The sequence below is a fragment of the Erpetoichthys calabaricus genome, chromosome 16, assembly GCF_900747795.2.
Source record: "Erpetoichthys calabaricus chromosome 16, fErpCal1.3, whole genome shotgun sequence".
Classification (NCBI taxonomy): Eukaryota; Metazoa; Chordata; class Cladistia; order Polypteriformes; family Polypteridae; genus Erpetoichthys; species Erpetoichthys calabaricus.
In genome coordinates, this window is record NC_041409.2 from 34,117,650 (window position 1) to 34,138,803 (window position 21,154).

Here is a 21,154-nt window from a genome sequence, read left to right on the forward strand (position 1 = left end):
AAGCAGGTTTGAGAATGTTGTTTCTTTATCTTTCTATGTCCTCCAGCTGTCAGTCTCACAGGATCACTAAGCACTTTAGTCCTCTCAGGCATGGCCAAGATCCATCCATCCATCCATCCTCTTCCGCTTATCCGAGGTCGGGTTGCGGGGGCAGCAGCTTAAGCAGAGATGCCCAGACTTCCCTCTCTCCGGCCACTTCTTCTAGCTCTTCCGGGAGAATCCCAAGGCATTCCCAGGCCAGCCGGGAGACATAGTCCCTCCAGTGTGTCCTGGGTCTTCCCCGGGGCCTCCTTCCGGTTGGACGTGCCCGGAACACCTCACCAGGGAGGCGTCCAGGAGGCATCCTGATCAGATGCCCGAGCCACCTCATCTGACTCCTCTCGATGCGGAGGAGCAGCGGCTCTACTCTGAGCCCCTCCCGGATGACTGAGCTTCTCACCCTATCTTTAAGGGAGAGCCCAGACACCCTGCGTGGAAACTCATTTCAGCCGCTTGTATTCGCGATCTTGTTCTTTCGGTCACTACCCATAGCTCATGACCATAGGTGAGGGTAGGAACATAGATCGACTGGTAAATTGAGAGCTTTGCCTTACGGCTCAGCTCCATTTTCACCACAACAGACCGATGCAGAGCCCGCATCACTTTGGACGCTGCACCGATCGCTTGGCCAAGATCTCAATGCTCATCCAGTGAGAGGTGAACTGATAATTTTAAAAATCCTTTGTAGGAGTCTGCAGTAACCAGAGACTGAAGAGTGTATGAGGTCCTGTAATTCTCCTTAGCTTTAAGGGACATTCCCAGTTGTGAGTTTTTGATGTAACACTTTGTGTGTTTTTATAATTTCTTTTTGTTCTACTGTTCACAGGCCTCTTCCAGGGTTCTAAATAGCTACATCATTTTCCAGTACCCATGCCATATGCACTTCAGAAATGGTCATTCACTTGTTCGAGCCCAGACAGTACTTGGATGGGAGACCATCTATGAAAATCTTGGGTTGCTGCTGGAAAAGGTGTTGATGTGGCCAAAAGGAGGCAGTTATTCTGTAGTCTTTGTGTGGATCCCAATTCCCCAGTGCAATGACGGTGACACTGCACTATAAAAATGGTGCTGTCCTTCTAATGAGATGTCCAACTGAGGTTCTGACTCTCTGTGGTCATAAAAGATCCTGGGCATCCTTCGTACAGAGTAGTGTGTTTCCAGGCTATATTCTCTTTTCATTCTGGAACCCTTATCATCCACTGTCCCTAAATGGCTAACTATCTCTCTCATCCCTTCACCACCTAGTAGCTAATGCTTGGTGAGCATACTGGAGCAAAATGGCTGTCGTAACATCACACTGCACATTGGTTGCTGTTGAAGTGACTCCCCACTCTATATGTCAAATGCTTTTATTAGTTAGAAAAGTGTTATTTAAATGTGATGTCGTCTTCTTCATTATAACATCACTGAAGTGACCATCATGCTTATGCTCATAACAGGGCACAGGAAAGCTTACACTTAGCACATGTGTCAGTGTGTATGTGCAGGTTTAACATAAAAAGCTATTTTTTTTTTCTAAAGATAGGAGTTCAGAGAAGGAAATGTCAGATGATAACAGACATTATTTAAGTGGTGTTTTTTCTTTGCTGCATTCATTAGCCTTTTGATTTTCTTATGCATTTTTGTCATTTCAGCACTTATTACTTTAATGTGGTTCAATTCATTTGCTTTTTTGTGTGATTTTTCTTTTCTTTGTATTCTGTATCTTTATACACATTATGTATGGAGGCTCACTACGAGCAAATTAGTTAGGCAGTGCTGTTCTAGGAATGCAGGATCTGACAGGCAAGTACTTGTGGACAGCACAAAGCTATACATTTAGCTTTTCTTTATAGGTTACTTCTATTGTCCCCTAAAATATCATTTTGATTTTATAACAACTGTAAAGTTAGTGAAATGATATATGCTTCTGATAAAAAGTGCTTTCTGTAACATACCTTTGCATCCTAAATCTGAAATCACTTAGGTGTTGAAAATTATTGTGATAGTGAGACCTTTGGAAGGCAAAACTTCACTAATAATGTACTTTTTCTGCCCACTCTTTAGCTTTAACAGCAATATCAGGCTTTCAAATGCAGTCCATTATTTTTCTGCTTTCTCTTGAAAGCTGCTTAAATACTGCTTGCCTACTTCTCGGGTTAAAGTCATCGTGTATATTCTTCACTATTTCAGTGTCAAGCGTAGCAATTGCTACATGGTATGGGGTGGAGATATCAGCAGCCTCCAGGGATCAAGTCGCAACAATGTGGACATTGAAATTGGGTGTCATATCGACTTGGCCACTGGCTATGTGTCGTTCACTGCAAATGGAAAAGATCTGGGCACATCCTACCAGGTAATTCATCTATGTATCATTGCATTCAGCATATACCCATACTACAGCAATGCCAAATGGTGCAAAGTGTTCCATACATATACAACATTCTGAGGATCAGATTTACTAAATTCATGCAGTTCTTCAATTGACCCACAATAATGAAGTTTGTATTTTTGGTGACTAGTTTCTCAACTCAGGCATGAGTCAGTTCAATATATGGAAAAAATACCCTGATTGTGAATGTTACACACTGCTACAAAGATCATTGCATGATGAAGAAATAGTCCACTTTATGCAAGCCAGTATTGAAATTGGGGACACTGAAATTTTACTCTAGTACTATGAAATATACAACAAATGAACAATATATAGCAACATTAAATGTTTAAAGCCTAAGGAAATGGACATTTCCCTGTCCCATTCTTATGGGTCAGATGAAACACCTCCAAAATAGATCTGAATTGTGAGCTAGAAGCATTTGGCTTACCTTGTTTCCACCCCAAATATAGCAATCAACATTACAGTTACTGAGACAGTGCCCTATACATACAAGCATTAACGCATGCCAAGCATTAATGCATGCATGAAGTTCTGATTTATTCTGTTTATTTGTCTTTCTGGACCTTTACTGAAAGGATTCTCCTCTTTCCTTGCTGGTGGGCTGCTGTCACTCAAACATCTAACTTTGCCCAGTCTTCTGCCACACACTTATCTCTCAGACTGTTCTGCTTTCTGCACTCTTCTACAGTATTTTCTAGCAAACTCAGTGATGACCACTGAGTAATTTATAACACTACTAGAGGGCTTCGCCCCCTGCTCGCTTTGCTCGCCAACTCCCCTTGGCCTGCACTACGCGCCGGCCACTTCACAACTCTGCTACTCGCATATGTGGATTTCACTTTCACCAAACAACAAATCTTTTAATTCCCGCGGGGGCCTGTTCATTGGGAAGAAACACTACTTTTCCCTGATGGCAACACAAAATTAGATGATCTACAAGTCACCGACTTAAAGTTTAAATCCGAACAATATATTTGAACTCTTTTCACTGTTCCGTTATTTCACTGAGTAATAATTTCCATTTGTTTGCGCTAATGCAATCTTTACTGTCATTTTTTGAGACTTTCGAATTTTAGTATTTTCATTATCTCTAACTTGCGCTGCATGTGTATTGCGCCAATGCTTTTGAATTCTTTACAACGTTCTACTTTGTCATCTACTCCTTGTCTTTTGGCCTCGGGTGTGGTTAATACTAGAATTACCAAAGCCTACAAAAAAACTCATAAATCTGGCCCACCTTAAATCCCTTCGCACCTCTCTGTCAGTGTCTTTTGTCTTGTAAATGTGCCAGTCGAGACAAGCAGCAAGCAGCCTACTATTCCATCCCCCCACCACCACAGAATGGGCACAAAGTTCTTCCAGCTCATGCCTTGATTATCTGGGAGTGAAGTGCTAGAGTTTTAGAGTGGAAATAATAGATTGTTATTTGGAACACATGCATCTCATGTGCTTTCCATTTCTACAATAATCTGTGTAAACACATTGTTAAAACAGAAATGTTTTTCATATTTTAGTAATACATGACAAAATTTTGGCATAAACTATATAATGTGTGAAGCCTGATACATACTACTGCCCCCCCCCCAGGGATCTGTCGCTGTTACTTTTCATCTGAAACTGGGAATAATTGTAGATGTGAGTGGTGTTTTGAGGCAATGGAACTGAATATTATCTGATCTGGATGGATAAAAGCTGACACACAAACTCTGGTGAATCTGCCTTCTTCGTATCTCACCGTCACTTGATTTTTTTTGTTCAGTTTTATTGAGTGTTCCTGCTCACGCTGAATTAGTATGCACCTTATGGTCCATGATGTCAAAGCCGCACTGACAAAAAAAAAAAAAACAGAGACACAAGTATATATGATATTTGGAATTATTAATTTTATGACCTATAAAGTACATTTCAGAAAACATTGTGGCACTGATGCAGCATTATTCATATTCATTTGCATAACATCTTGCGGATGTAATCAGTGACTGCGTGTTTTTTTTTCCCCCTCCACATGTTGCTGTATGGTGGTGTTTCTTTTGTACTCCAGGACATGCAGAGGAAAGAATAGTACAGAGAGGTCAGTTCCGTGCTATATGCAATCATCAAATTCAAATGTTCACACAATGTAATAGGAACCAAAGCATAGAGAGAAGTGTGTACATTGCAACAGGTACACATGTCGTGAATGCATTTGTGTGGAAACTGTTAACATTTGAATTTGATGATTGCATATAGCACTGAACTGACCCCTCTGTACTATTCTTTCCTCTGCATGTCCTGGAGTACAAAAGAAACACCCCCATGCACCCAAAAGTGGAGACTGACAAGATTGGAATAAAAAAAAAAAAAAACATGCGGTCACTGATTTCAACCGCAAGATGGTATGCGAATGAACATGAATAATATGAATAATGTAGCATCTGTGCCACAATGTTTTCTGAAATGTACTATACAGGTCATAAAATGAATAATTCCAAATATCATGTATACCTGTGTCTGTTTTGTTTTTTTTGTCAGTGCAGCTTTAACATCACGGACCATAAGGCGCATACTAATTCAGCGTGAGCAGGAACACTCAATAAAACTGAATAAAAAAAAATCAAGTGACAGTGAGATACGAAGAAGGCAGATTCACCAGCGTTTGTGTGTTAGCTTTTATCCATCCAGATCAGAGAATGCTCAGTTCCATTGTCTCGAAACACCACTCACATCTACAGTTATTCCCAGTTTCAAATAAAAACTAACAGCGTCAGATCTTTGGGTGGGGGGGGGGGCGGTAGTATGTATCGTGATCGTGACTGAGAGAATAAAAGTGAAAAAAAAACGCTAACTTTTACAAGTACTACAAATTTACACCGGCAGTTACAGACGCAAACCAAATGTATTTTTTTATTGTATAATATTAACAATAAGAGCAGCTCACTATTCAAAATGGTAAATATAGGAGGTAGTGAGGATCGAACCGGGGGACTCTTGATTTACAAGTCAACAATTCTTACTGCTGCGCCACGGAAACTGGTGTATCATCCTTGAACCTTTTGTGAAAGTGTTTATTTGATCTTTGGACTTCAGGCTTCACACATTATATAGTTTATGCCTACATTTTGTCATTTATTACTAAAATATGAAAAATATTTCTGTTTTAACAATGTGTTTACACAGATTATTGTAGAAACGGAACATAAATGAAATGCATTTGTTCCAAATAACAATCTATTATTTCCACTCTAAAACTCTAGCACTTCATTCCCAGATAATCAAGGCATGAGCTGGAAGAACTTTGTGCCCATTCTGTGGTGGTGGGGGGATGGAATAGTAGGCTGCTTGCTGCTTGTCTCGATTGGCACATTTACAAGACAAAAGACACTGACAGAGAGGTGCGAAGGGATTTAAGGTGGGCCAGATTTATGAGTTTTTTTGTAGGCTTTGGTAATTCTAGTGTTAAATCTCTTGGCGGAACGTGAAAGTATCTCTCTGAGATAATCACGTCTCGTCCCAGGATTTTTTATTGTAATAGAGAACATATTTTCAGTTTTTTGTTAGGAATCATTTCAGCTAAACCCCAGTCCCCCCAAAAAGGTTTGAATTTCAGGAAGACCCAGAACCTTCTTTATTTTGCACTTGGGTTAAGCCCCACAGTGGTTGATAATACAGGCAAGTGGTGAATTGAATCCAATGTCTGCACACCTATTCCTCAACGGAAGCAATATTCCATAGATAGTTAAGAGCAGAAGTCACTGGCGATTAGAGACCTTGACATTCATGGTGTGCTGTTCAAGAATGCTGTTTCGATTACACTAGTATTTGCATAGTTTGGATGCCATATTTGCAACCTGAGGTTATCAAACTTGAGGGAGAAATGAGAATTTTTGCCTATCATTAGTGCAGATTTGGCATTGGTGCTATTAATGGAATGTCATCATTGTGAGTTATTGACCCCTGATTGGAGGCTCTTCATTGAGATTGACGTGTTTTTAAAGGTGGAAGAAAATAGAAATTTTGGAACTGCAACTACTTAAAGTATTAGGAATCTTCCAGAATTTTATTCCTATCCACTTCTCAGAGCTTTCTCGACAGGACTGACAGTCTTTCTGAAACCACTTTCACTAGCATAATTCAACCTGTGCTCCAAAAAGGCAGGCTTAGGCAGCCCTCAGTTCAGTTTCAAACAAGCTGACTAAGCTGGTTATGCTATTGATGAACACGTTGTCATGATATTGCTGGTGTGTTATCATCTTGAGGTCATCATACTTTGATCCTGTCCAAGTACAAATTATTTCTGTCAAGCCTGATTTAAATCCATTTAATGGCTGTTATAAGCATATGGCCATGCAGACTCAATTATCCATCCATCCATTTTCCAACCCGCTGAATCCGAACACAGGGTCACGGGGGTCTGCTGGAGCCAATCCCAGCCAACACAGGGCACAAGGCAGGAAACAATCCTAGGCAGGGTGCCAACCCACTGCAGGACACACACAAACACACCCACACACCAAGCACACACTAGGGCCAATTTAGAATCGCCAATCCACCTAACCTGCATGTCTTTGGACTGTGGGAGGAAACCGGAGCGCCCGGAGGAAACCCACGCAGACACGGGGAGAACATGCAAACTCCACGCAGGGAGGACCCGGGAAGCGAACCCAGGTCCCCAGGTCTCCCAACTGCGAGGCAGCAGCGCTACCCACTGCGCCACCGTGCCGCCCGACTCAATTATTTGTATTATTTTATATTGTAGGTATCTTGGCCAAACTGTGTAATTTTCTTCTTGATAATAATGCAGTAAAATGATGCTGTGTGTTGTGTTTCAGCCTGTCATCTTGACTTCTGTCCGTTTTTAAGTTCTTATTTTGGTCATGTATTCTATCCTTTCTACCCACTTCCTGATGATGCTTTGATTAGATTAACTGGGAACTCAAAACTGATTTTCTCTGTGGAGGTCTAAGGTTCATTCCTGCCTGGCACTTTGTGATTCTGCATTCTGGATCTTCACAACACTAAAATAAAATAAGTGAGTTTAGAAAATGGCTGTATACCTCTGCAGTGTTGCCAGTTATCTCCTGGTGGGTGAACTGTTGTACTTCATTCATATTACATTGAAAATTCAGACACAAATTAGATTCAGTAAAACCTTAATCAAGAAAAAAAAAATCTGCCTCCCATAACCCCACAGAGAAGCACTGAAAGTAGATGCTATCTGTATCTATAATTTAGAGTTAATGGCTGATCAAGTCAATGCCTTTGTAAATCGGTGATGCTTTACCTGCCCAGCACCACTGTGATTGAAAGAGGAAAAGCTTTTGAACTATAATGTAACTGACAGATCACTCAAGTCCATATAACTTTGTTAGTTTAGAAAAGAGAATAGCTGTACTAAAAATGGATGAAGACCTAATTAAAGGTTATTTTGTACATCCACAATATATATCATCGTCATGCTTGTATGCAGCTCCCTGACTACCCTCATCAAGTGCTGATAATCTACATATAGATAAATTTGTTTTTATGTATGTATGCATTTAATTATTTATTTATTTTTGTCAGGTTGAAGCAAATACCAAACTGTTCCCTGCAGTTTTTGTTCAGCCCACCAGCCCAAACCTTTTTCAGTTTGAACTTGGAAGGTTAAAGGTATGATTTCACCCTTTTAAATATTATAAAATGCTGAGATCCCAAGATGGTTCTTCCAGATGTTACAGGAGACTAATGTTATCAATTTCAGAATGTCATGCCTCTGTCAGCTGCCATTTTTAAGAGTGAACACCGAAACCCAGTTCCACAGTGTCCACCACGCCTTGATGTTCAGACCATCACTCCAGTGCTATGGAGCAGGATGCCAAATGTCTTCCTAAAGGTGGAGGCAGCACGAGTGAGCGAGCGCCATGGCTGGGTTGTGCAGTGTCTTGAGCCCTTGCAGATGATGGCTTTACATATCCCAGAAGAAAACAGGCAAGTGAAGTTAAAGTGTAAAAGAGTAGCAACATTGATTTGTCATGACTGTACTTGATCACAGAGATTGTTGTGTCCCACTGTTATTGATATTATTAAGGTGCAGATGTGATTATTTTTGTTTCTTAGATATGCAAAGTTGACTTTCACTTTATTTTCTTTGCATGGTACATAGTAAGGCAGAAAATACTATAAGAAACATTAAACAAGTTATCTGACTGATTTACATGTTCTTGTTATTTCCTGATTAACTTTCAAACAATTTAACATGTTCATTTTAAATTTCTGGTTTTGAATTAATTTTAATATTAGTTTTTTGCAGTTTTGAGTGGCTACTGTTGTGATATTAGTCCTAATAACATCCATTGCCAGTCACACAATCACCAGGTTAGCAATGCATGGCATTATCTCGTGATCCTAGTTATGAGATTTTCTATATGCATAAAATGCAAAGTCTTGCATAGTGATTTTGTTGTATTAATTTCTTTGTCAAGTTAATGAACCCCTAGCTTTGTGTTTTTTTTTTTTTTTATTCTGAATTTTATCAGAAGTTTTAGTGAATCAGACGTCAAGTATAATTTGTCTTTCTTGGTTCCTTGACCAAGGTTCCTTGTTTCAATTAGTTTTTGCCCACTCCTTTAGTGGATTTCCATATCCTAGCTATTCCTGTCCTTTTGAACACCTATTTGCAAGTTACATTATTCTTTACACATGCACATGATTTAACAATGTCTGTTTATGTTTAGGGGCAGCACGGTGGCGCAGTGGGTAGCGCTGCTGCCTCGCAGTTGGGAGACCTGGGGACCTGGGTTCGCTTCCCGGGTCCTCCCTGCGTGGAGTTTGCATGTTCTCCCCGTGTCTGCGTGGGTTTCCTCCGGGCGCTCCGGTTTCCTCCCACAGTCCAAAGACATGCAGGTTAGGTGGATTGGCGATTCTAAATTGGCCCTAGTGTGTGCTTGGTGTGTGGGTGTGTTTGTGTGTGTCCTGCGGTGGATTGGCACCCTGCCCAGGATTGTTTCCTGCCTTGTGCCCTGTGCTGGCTGGGATTGGCTCCAGCAGACCCCCGTGACCCTGTGTTTGGATTCAGCGGGTTGGAAAATGGTTGGATGGATGGATGTTTATGTACAATCATGGCCAAAAGTTTTGGGAATGACACAAATAATAATTTTCACAAAGTTTGCTGCCTCAGTTTTTATGATGGCAATTTCCATATACTCCAGAATGTTATGAAGAGTGATCAGATGAATTGCAATTAATTGCAAAGTCCCTCTTTGCCATGAAAATGAAATTAACCCCCCAAAAAAACATTTCCATCGCTGTTGTGAAGAAGGCTTCAGGGTGCCCAAGAAAGTCCAGCAATCGCCAGCACCGTCTCCTAAAGTTGATTCAGCTGCGGGATCGGGGTACCACCAGTGCAGAGCTTGCTCAGGAATGGAGGATGGCCTGGTGACAAGAAGAGAGCAGAGAAGCCAGAAAAACATTAGGGATAGACTGATATTATGCAAAAGGTGCAGGGATTGGACTGCTGAGGACTGAAGTAAAGTCATTTTCTCTGGTGAATCCCCTTTCCGATTGTTTGGGGCATTCAGAAAAAAGATTGCCCAAATAATAAAAGGTCAACACTACCATCAGTCCTGTGTCATTCCAACAGTAAAGCATCCTGAGACCATTCATGTGTCAGCCAAGGGGGTGGACTCACTCACAATTTTGTCTAAGAACACAGCCGTTAATAAAGAATGGTACCAAAACATCCCCGAGAGCAACTTCTCCCAGCCATCCAAGAACAGCTTGGTGACAAACAATGCCTTTTCCAGCATGATGGAGCATCGTGCCATAAGGCAAAAGTAATAACTAAGTGGCTTGGGGAACAAAACATCGAACGTTTGGGTCCATGGCCAGGAAACTCCCCAGACCTTAATCCCATTGAGAACTTGTGGTCAGTCCTCAAGAGGTGAGTGGACAAGCAAAAACCCAGAAATTCTGACAAACTCTAAGCATTGATTATGCAAGAATGGGCTGCCATCCGTCAAACTTTGGCCCAGAAGTTGATTGACGGCATGCCAGAGCGAATTGAAGAGGTCTTGAAAAAGAAGGGCCAACACTGCAAATATTGACTCTTTGCATAAAAGTAATGTAATTGTCAATAAAAGCCTTTGAAACGTACGAAGTGCTTGTAATTATACTTCAGTATACCATAGAAACATCTGACAAAAAGATCTAAAAACACTGAAGCAGCAAACTTGTGACCAATACTTGTGTCATTCTCAAAAGTTTTGGCCATGACTGTATGCATGAACACGAACAGATGTTTGTGATCAAATCTGGCACTTTTATCACAAATTTTAAATGTTACAGATTTTTGATAGAATTATTTAATGGAAAGTTTGGTTTACCAAGTATAGTTTCTATTCACTTTCAAATAACTGTAGTAGAAAATAAAAAGTTGAGTGAATTTCTGTTTTTGACGTTTCCCACCTTCTGTCCATTGTATGTTTCATATTGAGAAAAGTTTTGGAAAAATGCTTTGATTAAAAAAAAAAACTGGGCAAATATATAATATATGGCCAAAGTAATTTGGGAATTCCAAACACTTTTTAAGCAATATAAAACATTTTTGAAATGGGCAGTCTTCTTCTTCTTTTGTCTGCTCCCAATTAGGGGTTTTCACATCATTTTCTGCCTTAATGAGATGGGCAGTAGCTCATTCATATTTAGTCTCTTTCACTTAACAGACATTTATACTTTCTTTACTTCTGGCACATGAACACTGGTGGTGGTGTAAATTTGTATCATAGTTAGTGATGGGTGATTTACAGATGCTTTGTTATTTTTCATTGAGTCATACTGATTCATTCTTGAGCATGAACAAATCATTTATGCGTTCTTTATTTCTGGCATTTGAAAACTGGCGATGGTGTAAATTTGTATCATAGTATTAGTAATGGGCGATTCCAAACGGTTTGTTATTTTTCAGTGAGTCATACAAATTGACTTGATTGATATAGGGTGGAGTGGTGGCTCTGAGGCAAAGGATCTGCGCTGGTATCCCGAAGGTTGCCGGTTCGAATCCCCGTCACTGCCAAAAGAGATCCTACTCTGCTGGGCCCTTGAGCAAGACCCTTAACCTGTAATTGCTCCAGGGGCGCTGTACAATGGCTGACCCTGCGCTCTGACCCCAAGGGGTATACGAAAACTAACAAATTCCTAATACGTGAAATTGTATAAGGCGAAATAAAAAAAAAGAACAAAGAAAAGAAAGAAAGAACAAAAGAATTGACTCGTAAGCATGAATAAATCAATTCAGTATTGTTAGGCAAAATTATGGAAAATGGAAAACTGCATAGCCATAATCCTGGCATGAAAGGAATACATTGATTTGCCTGAGATTTGGGGTTTATCAAAATACAAGTAAGCGAAAACAGATTTCCCAGCCCATCGTCTCTGTAGTCCAGAGTTCAAACAATAAGATTAATGTGCAGGCTAGGACAAACAAATGTAACAATATAAAAAGTAAGACTGTCATTTTGTAAGTGCCTAAACAAAGAAGGCAGGTCTCCAGTTACAGTCCCCTATTCAGACCACAAATAGAAGTTACTCCATTACCATCATAAATAACCACTTAGCAAAGCTGAAATTTAATTTTAAATTTGGTAACTATTAATTTAATTAGTACTTTAATTGGTAACTATTAAATTGCCCATATCTATGTCACTAAATGTATTTAAATTAAAAACGCAACAAATTTACCTTATTTTGTTTTGAATAGCATTTTACTTGTATGAAATAAAAATTAATTTATTTGTTCATTGATTTTCAGCCACAAATTCACCAATCCCAGGTTCAGATCTCCACAGCTAAAACCACTTGTGCTCTCTGATACTAGAATTCTCCAACCTTTTACTTTCTATTGAGCTTTCAGTGGTCAGTAAACATCTATATTTTCTGTTTCCAGCACTTTTTCCAGGTATTATTCCAATATCCCAGTTGCAGTCGTTCCTTTCTTTCCTCCTTGGTAGTTCTTTTCTTCTAGGCAAGTTTCCCCATGGGTTACTTTGAGCTTTTCCCCGCTCACAAATTGTGAAATTCATTTTGTAATCTTGGATTGCAGTTTTTAATGCTGAATACTGCTTCTTTGTTACAAGTAACATAAAGTAAACCTCTGGTTTTTCAAAGATCAAGGTTCCAGCTCCGGTAGTTAGCGAATACCTATAGGTTGCCGCGCAGCATGTGCTTGATGTACAGCGGACACTGGACCTGTCATTCTCCTTCTTCCTATCATTTGATCAGCATCTGCAGTTTGCTTCATACTCGGCTGGTACAATACAATACAATACAATTTATTTTTGTGTTGCCCAAAACACGTTGTATCGTGATCGTGACTGAGAGAATAAAAGTGAAAAACGCTAACTTTTACAAGTACTATAAATTTACACTGGCTGTTAGAGACACAAATCAAACTGCATGTGGACTTCTGGCCTTTAATCCATCAATGTAGGGACATCACGGTGCTTTGATTAGGTGGTGGTGGCGCAGATCGCCACCATAGAAAACGGAAAAAGAACAGAAGAGAAAGTAGAGGTTAGTATGGATTTTGGAGCCGCCATGAATAATAATGATAATTAATTTAATACACAGAGCATCAGGATTAAAGTAAAATGAAGCTATGAGAAAGCCATGTTAAAGTAATGTGTTTTCAGCAGTGTTTTAAAGTCCTCCACTGTATTAGCCTTACGAATTCCTATTGGCAAGCTATTCCAGATTTTAGGTGCATAACAGCAGAAGGCCACCTCACCACTTCTTTTAAGTTTAGCTCTTAGAATTCTAAGTAGACACTCATTTGAAGATCTAAGAGTGTAAGGTGTAAGACATTCTGAAATATAACATTGAATGAGATTATTTAAGGCTTTGTAAACCATAAGCAGTATTTTAAAGTCAATTCTAAATGGTACAGGTAACCAATGTACTGACATCAGAACTGGAGAGATGTGCTCGGATTTTCTTTTCCTAGTTAAGATTCTAGCAGCAATGGTATAAGAGGTCTTAAGTGAAAAAATGCTTTCCTACTAATCTGATTAATATGTGATTTAAAATTCAGGTCAGAGTAAATAGTTACCCCTAAATTCTTTACCTCCGTCTTGACTTTTAATCCTAATACATCAAGTTTATTTCTAATAACCTCATTATATCCATTATTGCCAATCACTAAAATTTCTGTTTTCTCTTTATTAAGTTTGAGAAAATTACTACTCAGCCATTCAGGAACACAAGTAAGACATTGTATCAGTGAATCAAGAGAGTCGGGGTTGTCAGGTGCTATTGATAAATACAGTTATGTGTCATCGGCATAGCTGTGGTAGCTCACGTTATGCCCCGAGATAATTTGACCATGTAAATCGAAAAGAACAGCGGAACCATGATACAGCCTTGTGGACCACCATGTAGAATATCATGGGTCTTTGAAGTATAATTACCACAACTTACAAAGAATTTTCTACCTGCTAGGTAGGACTCAAACCAATTTAAGACACTGCCAGAGAGGCCCACCCATTGACTAATTGCGATTTCTAAAAATATTGTGATTAATGGTATCAAATGTGACATTCAGATCTAGTAGGATGAGAACAGATAAACGGTCTCTGTCTGCATTTACCCACAAGTCATTTACTACTTTAACGAGTGCAATTTCTGTGCTGTGATTTGTTCTGAAACCCAACTTAAACTTATCAAGAATGGCATGTTTATTGAGGTGATCATTAAGCTGCATAATGACTGCCTTCTCTAGAATTTTACTTAAGAAAGGCAGGTTAGAAATAGGTCTAAAATTTTCAAAAGCAGAGGAGTCAAGATTATTTTTCTTGAGCAGGGGTTTAACTACAACAGTCTTAAGGCAGTCTGGGAAGACCCCCGTATCAAATGACGAGTTTACTATGTCAAGACTACTATCAATTAACACGCCCGATACTTCTTTGAAAAAACTTGTTGGTATTGGATCAAGGACGCAGGTAGAGGTTCTCAGTTGAGAAATTGTTTTATATAAATCAATTTAATTTGTTTATAATGGAGTAACCAGGGTTTAAGAGGATCAGTATTGGGGAGATGTACTATATTATTTCTAATATCATTAATTTTTTGATTAAAAAAATACAGCAAAAGCCTCACAAGTTTCACTGGAAGTATTTTGGAGGCATTCCATTGAGTGACCTGGGTTTAGCAGATGATCAATTGTAGAGAATAAGACGCTGGGATTGCTAGCATTGTTATTTATAATTCTAGAGAAATAACAGCGCCTCTCAAGGACTATGTTTGTAATCTGTCATTTTAACCTTCAATATCTCATAGTGGATGATCAGTTTAGTTTTTCTCCATTTACGCTCATCTCTTCAGCATGTTCTCTTTAGAAGATTTTTTAACTATCTTTTCAGGTGTGACTATGTCAGCAGCAGCTCTCACCTTAGTATTAAAATTTCTGTAGTAAGCACTACAAACGGACTGGTTGCTTAAAACGTTTGTAAATTTTGAATCTGCTGATGAATCAAAGAAGCGTTTTTTAATAATATGTTTCTTGTGAATATTTTCTATCATTATTTATATATTAAGTAGTAAGAGAAAATTGTCTGATAGACCAATATAAATGATCTGCTTCACATTATCTTTTAGTCCTTTAGTAATTACCAAGTCTAACATATGACCTGCTTTGTGTGTAGGCTGACTAATGTGCTGGCTCAAGTCAAAAGAGTCCAGGAGGTTCATGAATTCTTTTACTTTCGGGTCACACTGATTATCGATATGAAAGTTAAAGTCACCAACTATTAGGAACATGTCATAGTTCATAATTACAGTTGACACCAAGTCTGAGAATTCCTCAAAGAAAGATGCATTGTATTTAGGAGGTCTATACATGGATAATACTAGAAACTGAGAAACTCCATGAATAACAACGGCAAGATGCTCAAAGGACTTGAATTTACCAAAACTGATATCTTTACAGTTTAACCAGCTCAAGCAAATGTTTGCTAAACAGCCGCCTTTTAAAGGCAAGACTTCATGCGCTGTTACAGGATTAACATTTCTAAAGTATTGAATGCAATGTGAGATAGGGTCTGCTAAGCTAGTATGTGGTTTGTACTGTGATATATTTTGAATTTTCTCATTTTAGAACTGTTGGAATTTTGTACTGTAGATCTGAATTCCCATTTGTTAAATTAGCCACTGTTCTAAGTAGTACCAGAGGATTATTATTGTTATCTATTATTTTAGAATAGTAGTCTGAGCGTGCTTTAAAGAGAGCTTTTTTATTTTTTATAACTGTCTCTGTCCATGCAATTTGAAAGACATGTAGGTTTGTTGTTCTTAATCTGCGCTCCAGTTTTCAACACTATAATGTAAGAGCTTGAGCGTTCTCAATAAACCAGGAAGAGTTTCTATGTGCTTTGATCACTTTTGTTTAAAGGGCAGCCACTCCGTTCAGAGCATCTCTCAAAGTCATATAATAATTTAATGTTAGCTGATTTAAATTGTTTTCCACATTTACAATTGATGTTAACTGATCTAAATGGTTTTCCACAATTACACTTGAGTTACTCAAAGTATCTATACATTTTGAAACAGAATTACAATCTAGGTGTCGCACAGTCTTTGTTTTAATCTGTGAGTGTATTGGTAAGGGCAGAACCAAATCAAATGTAATTAAGTAGTGATTAGAAATAACTTCATTTAATGGAGTAATATTTAAATTATGAATTTCAACTCTATAAGCAATAATTAAATCTAATATGTGCTTATGATTATGAGTTGCACCTTTGACAATCTGACAAAAATCCTACTGAATTTAACAAATAAGTAAAACATTTGTAAATCAGATAAAAGGTTGCCAAATTCAATGAACAATGAATGGTGGTTTGTAGACTAGCACTACAATTGTGTTGGAATCTGTTTTAATATTAAAAATGAATGCCTCAAAGGATTTGAAATTGCCTGAATTTTTAGAAGTGATTTGAATTTTGTCACAATGAATTATTCCAAGGCCTCCTCCTCGACCAGAATCTCTAGATTTATGAAGGAATGTGTATCCATTTGGTGACGCTTCAGCAAGGGGAACAGTGTCAAATTTACTAAGCCAGGTTTCAGTGAGAAGACACAGATCAGATTTTGTACTTAATATAACATCATTTACCAAAACAGCTTTACTTCCAAGAGAGCAAATGTTTCTTAAGCAGCATTTAAAACTGCATACTTCTTTCTATTACAGGTGCCCCTAGTGGAGGGTCTGGTTTTATCTCTTGGTCTAATTATACATCTTATTTTTTGGTTGTAAAGTAATTTATGGTCTGCATCATGACTAAATTTATTGGATGCTCCAAAACAGGGATTTTGGTTATCAACTTTAGGATAGTAACAGGTGGAATAAACAATAGCCTGTGATTTAAGATCACATGACTGCGGCCTGGATGGTGCTCTAATCAGTCAGCCAGGCAGTTTTTCTGCCATATTTTGGGATGATACAAAAGATCCCCTCCAGTTAGGATGAAGACTATCTCTCTTGAAAGATCTAGGCTTTTCCCAAAAATCATCCCAGTTGTTAACAAAGGCTAATCTTTAATTTGCACACCAGGTTTCTAGCCTGCAGTGAAGTCAAAGTAATTTGCTATAAATCATATCCCCTCTGTATAATGTTGGTAAGGGGCCAGATACAATTAAATTCTGACATTTTCTTTAAGCTTTGGTGCATAGAGAGATAAAGTTCTCCTTTAATACCTCAGATTGCTGTTAATAAATATCGTTAGTACCGACATGCAGCAATAAGGTAGATTGTCAGTGATATGATCTAATTGGGCCTTTATGTCAGAAATCTTCACCCTTGGAAGGCATTAACTGCTGGTTCTGCTCTATGGAGTTGTCAATTATGAGTACTTTGTTGTTCTCAGGATCCACAGATACGCTTCAGAGTGCTGAAAATCTGTTCTGTGTCCGAATTGGTGCTAAGGAACTAAATGTTGGCTTCTTAGACCCCTGTCTTACCCACTCGCCCTGTTGCTGAATTGGTGATGCTGATTTTGGGACTAACTACAGTGGGACCTGGAGAGATTGAAGCTGAATGAGAAATTGCCAAATTGTCTCAAAAAACCGAGTCGATCCAATTATCACTTTACCTAATTGCTATCAGGTTCCTACTGTGGTCCTCCAATTTGCAGATTTTCCCAACCCACTCTAAATTAACTAAACTGTTTTAGCAGGTGAAGTTGTCTACATTGTTGGCCAGAAATCCTGTACTGTATATACTGCAGGACACACAACATATAACTTGCATTTACTGCTGAGTTCATCTTCTCTGTTTCTGCAGTAGCTTTGGTGCTTTCCGCGTTCAACTGAATCACTAGGAGACTGTCAGCTTTAATCTTCCACCACCTGCTTGGCGATCGACTTTGACTTTTCACTGCCTGTTACTTCTCCTCATCATATGTCGGCTTTACTCCAGTTGAACATACTCTGGTGTTTGTGAAGAGCTACGTGTATGTGGGAGACACGGCTGCTCTATGCTTCTGCTCACTGCTGCTCAGAAGAGGTGGGGCCTGAGGGAAAAAGAGAGATGTCTCAGCTCTTATTTTTCTTTCTGACATGTCACTTCCTTGATCAGTTTACTTGTACAGTTTGCTGTAGGAAAAACACAAACCCGATAACTTTGTGAAAGTTGCCTCTAGCTGTATTTTTTGCTTTGCCAGCATGTATCACATCATAAGTTTTCAATAAAGACCACAATCAAGGTTCCATCCCCAGAATATAACAGCACAAACTAGTGTCTGTTTCTTGCGCTTAAGTTTTCTTATTTCAGATATTTTTATTACCATTTGTCCTGAGTGCATTGTGTATATGTCATCTGACAAAAAAAATGCTAAAATTTGCACAGTCTTGTTCAGCCAGGAGAGAAATATAATATGACTTAATTATATTTGCTTTAGGACAAATTATATTCTGATCTAAAGTTGGAAGCAGCATAGCCAGCTTTCAGCAGGCATTTGGTGGAGTATCACTAGATGAATATGAATTAATGAATGGCATTGATAAAGATTAAATAGAAACTGACAAAATCTATGAGGAAACAAAGAACAGTAATAAGACAATGTGACAAAGGTGAAAATCTGTGTAGATTAGCAAAAGTTGCAAATTTGATTCCTTTATTGACTTTGCCTCATCAGTTAGACCCTGGGGACCTTATTAAGTACCAGACAAACTGAGCCCAATCCATAATTAATATCTTGTTCCAGCTAACAATACCCAACTCTTACTGCACTGAGGCAAAATGCTCCCTACAGAGGCTGTCTGGCCTCCTGAAGCTGTTCTGCCAAATGTCAAATTGGATCAGAAGAGGACATAGTGGGATATAAATTCCTCAGTGATAGGCACATTCAGATCAGCAACTGCTAGAGAGCAAGGCATATGTCAGAACTTGACAAGCTGAGCCTAAAGTGTAATTTAAAATCAATCACTGGCCAGCTTTGTGGCAGTGCAGTTTGGGAAGGGCTGTGTGGCTTACTGAAGCTATTCTGATGAATGATCAGTTAGATTCATTGCTAATTTAGTGGAGTGTGAAGAGAGGTCACCAATAATAGAGTTATTATTGAAACAAGGTGTGAAAGAAACAGCTGGACACACAACGAAGGTTTGGGGCAGCCACCCATATACTTTCCCTAGCTGCAAAAGGCTTTAAAGTAGATTACAATGTATACTGGTTTAGATTCCAAAGCAGAACTGTTTAAGTATGGAGAATGAGGGGTTTTTATAGCTGGTTCACAGGAAGTGACGTCCTCGGGCCGGGACAGGAAGGATTTCTCGTGTTTGGTCTGCGGAGAGAAAAGAGAGAGGTTCAGTGCACCCCACCGCCCCCTGGCCTGGTGTGGAATTGTCGTTTCCTGGTCCCTTTAGTTGACTCCCAAAGCACGTATATGACATGGCCCCCCCTCAGCCCAGATCCATCAGGTCGGGCATACCTGGCCGAGAGGTCATGACACCTGGAAAGGGCATCGGCATTAGCCTGTAGGTTACCCCGGCAGTAAAGGACCAAAAACTTGTACGGCTGGAGGTCCAAGAACCACCTTGTGACCCGTGGGTTCGACTCCTAGTGCAAAGCCATCCACTGCAGTGGCGCCTGGTCCGTCACCAGGGTGAACTCACGGCCCAAGAGGTAGTACCTCAGCTGGGTGATCGCCCATTTAACTGCCAGGGCTTCCTGCTCCATTGCCACATACCTTGTTTCGCGGTCCAACAGTGTCCGGCTGAGGTACAGGATGGGATGTTCAACTCCATCGACGCTTTGGCTCAACACGGCACCAAGACCTGTGTCTGAAGCATCCATCTGGAGGATAAAATGTTAAGAAAAGTCAGAGGTTTTCAAAACTGGTGTTGACGTAAGGGCCCGTTTTAAGTCACTAAATGCAGTTTCCGATTTAGCATCCCATACCACATGATTTGGGCATCTCTTCTTTGTGAGGTTCGTCAAGGGTGCCGCTCTCTGGGAAAAATGGGGCACAAACCAGTGATAGTAGCCCGCTAGTCCGAGAAAGGCTTGGACTTGCCACTTGGTCCTCAGACGGGGCCATTTCAATATGGCGTCAACTTTTGAACACTGTGGTCGTACAGTACCCCGGCCCACTAGGTAGCCTAAATATTTGGCCGCGGTTAACCGAAAGAAAAATTTCTTTGGGTTAATTCATAGGCCGGCTTCGCTTAGTGTCCGCAATACTGCTTCTACCTGCTGCACGTGTTCCTGCCACATGTTGGAATAGATAATGACATCATCCAGGTAGGCAGCACTGTATGAGTTATTGGGCCGAAGCACTTTGTTCACCAGACGCTGAAAGGTTGCAGGGGCCGCGTGTAACCCAAATGGAAGGACACGATACTGCCAATTTCTGCTAGGAGTGCTAAATGCAGTCTTCTCCTTTGCGGAATCCGTTAAGGGAATCTGCCAGTACCCCATTGTCATATCAAGGATGGTCAAGAATTTGGCGTGTCCTAGCCGTTCAAGGAGGTTCGTGCGACATTGGATAAGGGTCGAATTGGGAGACTTGGTTAAGGTGACAGAAGTCATTGCAAAACCTCCAACTTCCATCAGGCTTTCCGACCAATACGATAGGGCTGGACCAGGGACTATGACTCTCCTCTATTACACTTAGTTCCAGCAACCGTTTGATCTCCAGCTCCACTTCAGTTCTTTTTGCCTCCGAGAGGCGAAATGGGCATTCTCGGACTATTACCCTGGGTTTGGTCACTATGTCATGCACAACCAGTGAGGTCCGCCCTGAGTTTTCGTTCACTACCGCAGGAATAGCCAAGATGGCTGCTTCCAGCTCTTGGCGCTAAAGGGTGGTCAAATCAGGACTAAAGTTAAGGTCAGATTTGCGAGCGAAGAGTGAGCGGGGCTGTCCGGAGGAGAGAATGGGATCTCTATTCTTCCACGGTTTCAGCGAGTTAATATGGTATACAGTGATCCCTCGCTATATCGCGCTTCGTCTTTCGCGGCTTCACTCCATCGCGGATTTTAAATGTAAGCATATGTGAATATATATCGCGGATTTTTCACTGCTTCGCGGATGTCTGCGGTCTACAGTGCGTGTGCTTCCTCAGTTGATTTGCCCATTTGAATTCAAACAAGGGACGCATTTGAATTCAAACAAGGGATGCTATTGGCGGATGGCTGAGAAGCTACCCAATCAGAGCACGCGGTTAAGTTCCTGTGTGCTGCTGATTGTCTCATTGACGGAGTGCTGCATTAACCAGGAAGTGTAATCTCACTCA

The 21,154-nt window shown here is 40.0% G+C and overlaps 1 protein-coding gene across 1 annotated transcript in view; it reads left to right on the forward strand.

The window, feature by feature from the left end:
* Nucleotides 1-21,154, forward strand: part of ryr3 (ryanodine receptor 3) — a 535,616-nt gene that overhangs the window by 260,948 nt on the left and 253,514 nt on the right. Inside the window, exons 33-35 of the mRNA XM_051920096.1 lie at nucleotides 2,212-2,374; nucleotides 7,958-8,044; nucleotides 8,136-8,362. Coding sequence (XP_051776056.1) covers nucleotides 2,212-2,374; nucleotides 7,958-8,044; nucleotides 8,136-8,362 — 477 coding nt within the window. The remainder of the gene's footprint in view (nucleotides 1-2,211; nucleotides 2,375-7,957; nucleotides 8,045-8,135; nucleotides 8,363-21,154) is intronic.